Source organism: Ceratina calcarata, unplaced genomic scaffold, assembly GCF_001652005.2.
Source record: "Ceratina calcarata isolate Rehan_Ccalc_2016 unplaced genomic scaffold, ASM165200v1 scaffold347.2, whole genome shotgun sequence".
NCBI lineage: Eukaryota > Metazoa > Arthropoda > Insecta > Hymenoptera > Apidae > Ceratina > Ceratina calcarata.
In genome coordinates this window covers 327609-333334 of record NW_017157600.1, presented here as the reverse complement: position 1 = coordinate 333334, position 5726 = coordinate 327609, and the positions used below count along the sequence as shown (strand labels likewise).

The 5726-nt window shown below is 40.1% G+C and overlaps 3 protein-coding genes across 4 annotated transcripts in view; all 3 read right to left on the bottom strand.

The window, feature by feature from the left end:
* LOC108625139 (sorting nexin-8) overlaps window positions 1-2991 on the bottom strand; it is a 14469-nt gene extending 11478 nt beyond the window's left edge. Inside the window, exons 1-2 of one of the 2 annotated variants that reach the window (XM_018024904.2) lie at window positions 2647-2991; window positions 1899-2026 (exon numbers count right to left, since the gene is read on the bottom strand). In XM_018024904.2, the coding sequence (XP_017880393.1) occupies window positions 1899-2026; window positions 2647-2671 (153 nt within the window). In that variant the 5' untranslated portion in view covers window positions 2672-2991. The other variant, XM_018024903.2, reaches the window with a different exon arrangement.
* A 702-nt stretch (window positions 2992-3693) lies between these two features.
* Window positions 3694-3974, bottom strand: LOC113464365 (UPF0193 protein EVG1-like; the record flags this gene model as incomplete). The annotated part of the gene is made up of 1 exon (XM_026813638.1): window positions 3694-3974. A coding segment is annotated over one exon (225 nt), but the record flags the coding sequence as incomplete, so codon positions are not given.
* A 319-nt stretch (window positions 3975-4293) lies between these two features.
* On the bottom strand, window positions 4294-5692 carry LOC108625120 (UPF0193 protein EVG1). The gene is made up of 6 exons (XM_018024872.2): window positions 5511-5692; window positions 5237-5344; window positions 5016-5149; window positions 4847-4943; window positions 4637-4780; window positions 4294-4570 (listed from the first exon to the last, which is right to left on the bottom strand). The coding sequence occupies exons 1-6, from the start codon at window positions 5623-5625 to the stop codon at window positions 4350-4352; spliced, it is 819 nt and encodes a 272-aa protein (XP_017880361.2). The 5' UTR covers window positions 5626-5692; the 3' UTR covers window positions 4294-4349.
* Window positions 5693-5726: the final 34 nt, after the last annotated feature.

Below are 5726 nucleotides of genomic sequence, written 5' to 3'. Positions count from 1 at the left end.
ACGCATAAACTTCTGGTTCACCCTAATATCTAAATCCCTTTTCCAAGTAAATGAAGCAATTTCATTACGTCGACAGGAAATAGAAGCTCATTCGTGTTAATCGTCTTAAATTGGAGCAAAAAATCCATATAAATGAATAGAGGTTTCATTCATCATCTCCGTGATTCATATTCTATATCGTCTAGTCGTCTAGTCAATGAAACTCAGATCTTACAGCAGAATTCTTGCGGTAGCCTAAATCAATTATTTCAAATGAGAATTGTAAGTACATGTCCTTAAATTCTTACCAATTTTAATTCAGATAATCGTCAGTACAGGCTGAATCAACAAAAAATAAAAGAAATATGTTGCCAATTAATTACACAGAGTGTGCCAGTATTGACACGACCATGGAGAAAGTGACTTTATTTAAACGCACTTTTTAACACATTGACTGCCACAGAATTTTTCACGATTCTAGTCTAAATGAATGATTATAACTAAAACTTCTTACTTTGAATGACGTTTTACATATTTTGTGGTTGAGTCAACGAAAAGATAAAAAACGAAAGTTTAGAATGTGTTTATATTTGTAGTTGACCGTGCAACGTAATCTTCCACTATTACAAAGGGGCGTCCGTACCGACTATCGTCAGCGGGCGTGTTAATGATAAAGTAATGACGGTACAGACCACATATGACACTATGATTGTTGCGACAAGCCTCGTCCACGGACTACAAAATATATATGTATAACTATCAGTAATACAATACTAAGTTGTATGTGCGATACCCTAGTTAATAATTAAATCTTCCGAATATATAGAATTATCGACGTTTGCACTACTTTCTTTAAAATTGATCATCATTTAAAAAGCAGGTGAATTATGCCGTTAAGTATGCGAGTTCCGTGTGACCTCGGTGATTCATACATCTCGTGTAATAAATACGATAGAACTGGAAGCGATGACGGAGTCCCAGTCTCTTTTTGGTCCCCTATCGTTAGAACGCGTGTAGCAGTGATAGATAAAAAAAAAAACATAACGCTCCTCGGCGCTTAATCGTCCGGTCACGATCGTAAAAGAATCGCGAAACGGTTTTCCGCGCGGGTATCCGTTATACGAGAAATTTATTCAGCCGGTATCGTCGTGTTTCGGCACGTAGTTAGTATACCGTTGTATGATTTCGTCTCGTTATCTAACCGTGTCGATGTAATTCGTGTCAAGTGAGGTACCCAAGCACGGATCGCGACGCGTTCGACCAGTCGAGTATTACCGATCGTTTAGCGTGTTTATTCCTGTGGGCCAAATACAAATTGGTCGAAGTAGATTTAATTGGAACGAAACGATCTCGGCTCGTTCGTTCGCAAACGAACTCGGTTTAGAAAATTGTATTCGAAATGTCCGAACGTTTCATGAAATAATTCAATAAATCGTATACTTTATTTATTTTAACAGCCGGACGCAATTCTAGAGATAGTGCTGAGAAGTAAAAGTATTCTAAACATCTCATGAACACTACACGAGATTTCTCAACAATGAATCATCGTTCTTTGAAACGACCACATACATAAATGAGCAGATTTAATTGCGTAACTGAAAGAGAAAAATGATGAAAGTGTTTTAAATCCTAACGAATTTCCTCCTCGGATCTCCGTTCAATTAATCTACGCGGAACGTAATTACGCAGACGGAAAAAGGGACATATTCTCGTCGCGATTAACCGCGGTTCGATACGGAAGACGAGTTAACGCGCTTAGAGCGGTAGCATTAACCTAAGCGTGACGTGCGAAGAAATTACAAACTTCGAGCCACCGTACTCTCTCTTCTGCGCGTGTGAAGGTAATGCCGGCCCGGCGAGGCGACACGGGGTGGAAGAGATGGGGGGAGGAGAGTTCAACGAGAACGAGACACACTTACCTGGCTGAGAACGGAGCTACTCAGCTGGGACTTGACAAGCAGGGATTTAAACACCTCTCGTTCCACATTTCCACTCGTGGGAGAGCAGATCTTCTCGTAGACTTCTCTGTAGAACGCCGGTATGCTGCCTGATTGTTCCCGGCGACGAGAACCAAAATAAAAAGACATCACACTAGCGGGAAATTTCACTTTTCCGCGAGAGAAATTACCGCGACACGGTGACGAGAGTGCGAGGAGACGGGGTAGGGTCTACTCATCGGGAAAAGCGGCGATCATTTTATATATATAAACATTTAATCATTATCGGGTGAACACGTTAACCTTAGATAACTGACGTAGTGGTACTTATATCGACGATTGAAATTTCGAAACAGCAACTAAAATAAAGATCGGTTGAACTTGTCCGATAAGTAACCCGATGGCGAGTTTGTATACGTCCGCTCGAACTTGTAACTCGAACGCGACTGTGCGCCTCGCGAGTCTTTCAATGGAATCGTAAAAAGTATGTTAGTCGCCGGTGTTCACGGTTCCGTCGAATGTGAATGATAAGAGGTTTAATTGAGAAAGAGTTGGTGACAAGTCTAACGGAAAACGGTTGCACGACTCGCGGGGAAGACGAGGCTGAGCGTGGAGGGAAGAGCCGGAGTGGTCGGGTGTATTAAAAGGGGCACGCGGTCGCTGTTAAAAACCGGACGACCTCGGGGAGACCTTGTCAAAGGTGTGTACGGTACACGGGTTCATCATTTACCGAACGACAGATCGGTCGACGCCATATTGGATCACTTGTAGATCATCCGGGATCCAGCGAGTCGGTTGCCCCGCGGCTTTTCAAAAATACGGTCACGTTACACGTTCCTCCTCGGGCACGGTGATTTAGCCGCATTCACGTCGCGTACGCTTGAAATAACGATGCTGCCAGTCGTCGCCGGATCGGGAAACACGTTTACACGTCGGGTACCAACGACGCACTCCATTGCCGTGTGGCGCAAAACTGACGGGCCACCGCGATTTCTCCGACCGGCTCCGGTCTGGTCTTGTTTCTCCCGCCGCGCGAGTGTCCTCTGCGCACTAGTGACTCATGGGAAATTTAAACGCGGGAAATATCATCTTCTCGCATCGCGTAGCGCGCTGCGTATCAACGTTGCATTGTTCCGTGTCGAGATTCAGTTTTCTTTTCTTGTCCGACGAGATTTCGTGACGTGTATCTTCGGTTAGAGTAGCGAAATCCTTGTTATATTTAGAGAACAAGTTGAAGGACTTTTGCAAAAAATTTACTTTTAACTTAGAGTCATTAAACTCCGCTTGTATCGCCTTTACGTATCATCTAACGATGCAACGACTACACTAATATGTTGATACAAAGGGATACATCGCCTTTACAGAACAGTTCCATACTGATCGTCACTATTACTTAAATATTAATAAATATTAATTAAACCTCTTACTATGCAGAACAAAAATCTGTGTTGGAATGCAAAGAGAAAGAGAGAGACTGGAAAAGATATAAGAAAGAAAATCGATAGAAACGAACAATAGAGGGTCAAATCGAAATGTGAGGAAATAACAGCCAAAAGAAAAAATAGATAAGGAAGAACTAGAACAATGAAGAATAGGATAGCAGATACAGCAGCATAGGAAGATTTAAATACACAGATACAAAAGCAATACGAAGGAATAAGAGAGATTTCTCAGACATCTATCCTTATGTACGCAATCTATTATTATTACTACATGTAATCATTTGTATACTAAATAAAAGTGTATATTAAAATTTATCTTTTTTATTTGATGTCCCACAAAATTCGTACAAAATATAAATTACTTAAGTGAGTTCGTAAGTTAGAAAAATTGTTAGTTATCATCGAGTTGTCCTAAAGGGAATGGTTTCGGCACTGGTCTCTCTAGATCCCTGATCTCTTTTCGAATCTCTTTGGACTTTTGCTTATCCACCGATTCGATTAATCGCAATTTACCAGCGATTTCTTGTTGTATCATAGGACGGTACTTTTTACCCATTCCAAGGCATTCCATGTCGCTTAAAAATTCCATTCGCTCTTGAATTCCACGCGCCACTAATTATCAAGGAAAAATGGAGGAAAAGATATAAGAAAGAAAATCGATAGAAACGAACAATAGAGGGTCAAATCGAAATGTGAGGAAATAACAGCCAAAAGAAAAAATAGATAAGGAAGAACTAGAACAATGAAGAATAGGATAGCAGATACAGCAGCATAGGAAGATTTAAATACACAGATACAAAAGCAATACGAAGGAATAAGAGAGATTTCTCAGACATCTATCCTTATGTACGCAATCTATTATTATTACTACATGTAATCATTTGTATACTAAATAAAAGTGTATATTAAAATTTATCTTTTTTATTTGATGTCCCACAAAATTCGTACAAAATATAAATTACTTAAGTGAGTTCGTAAGTTAGAAAAATTGTTAGTTATCATCGAGTTGTCCTAAAGGGAATGGTTTCGGCACTGGTCTCTCTAGATCCCTGATCTCTTTTCGAATCTCTTTGGACTTTTGCTTATCCACCGATTCGATTAATCGCAATTTACCAGCGATTTCTTGTTGTATCATAGGACGGTACTTTTTACCCATTCCAAGGCATTCCATGTCGCTTAAAAATTCCATTCGCTCTTGAATTCCACGCGCCACTAATTATCAAGGAAAAATGGTTAATATGTAATTTCACGTTTTTCTTATCTATCCCAATTACTTACAATTATCGATAAGTTCAGCGGTATCGGCACGTGGTGGCGGTCGTCGCGATTTATATAAGCTCGAGATCTCCCGAGGAGTTTCAGGCATGTCCTTCCCATATGCCATCATGCATGCCAAATGACGCTTCTGCTTTTCTTTGTTACCTGCGTTTGAAAACAGGTAGTTGCAGGGCAATTATAAAACCATTAAAGAAGACAGTGTAATCTTACGCAAAGGTGATAGTCGTCTATATTGCTCTCTCTCATATGCGCCGCTTTGAACGATCATATCTTGGGTCCGCTTCTTCCAAACAGTAGGCAGCAAGACCTACACCGACAGTTTCCACTTCATTTCCTTCAAATTCAATTCTACACGTTTGTTTCGATTTGTCAGTTTTACCTGATATTGAGAATTATTTTTATTCGAGCCTCTCTTCAATCCTTCTTCAACTGGTGGCAAGGATTCACCCCTATTAATCGCTTCCTGAATGGACTTCCTTCTCATCATACTCACTTTCGATTCTTCCATTAAAACTATCATCACAAAATAATACATAGTAACATTTAAGAATAAACTTCGAGAATAGAAACTAGCCAAGATCGTCTTTAAAAATTGCTCACGTTTGATCAAATTTTTCGTGTCCTCACTGTATTTTGCTCGCGGCGGGTGGTGGAACGCACCCACCCCCATCTCGACCTTTTGATACCTCCGATCCATTTTGCAACTTCCTGCAAAGATACCGAGGCTACAAAATGGTCAGAATTCGTGTTACGTCAAGAAAGGCAGCCACGATACAAACAGGCATGTGAAGAAACCGCGTTACGTTTCTATGACTACTTCAAAGATGATTCAACCGCAATCGAACCAACTTTCGAAAGCGAATCGAATTCCTACCTTTATTGTCAATAAACGGCTCAAGTGGCACCTGCTTCGGACTAGTAATAAAGCGTAATCGATTCATTGTACAGAACTGAAACGCTTGTGAAGTATCATATACCATAACTAGCATTCCCCATTGCGGTTTCGTCTTTATTAATATTTTTGATAAAAATGCACAACGTAAATACTTTATATTAATAAATATTCTCTATATTAAAAACTTGTTTTATT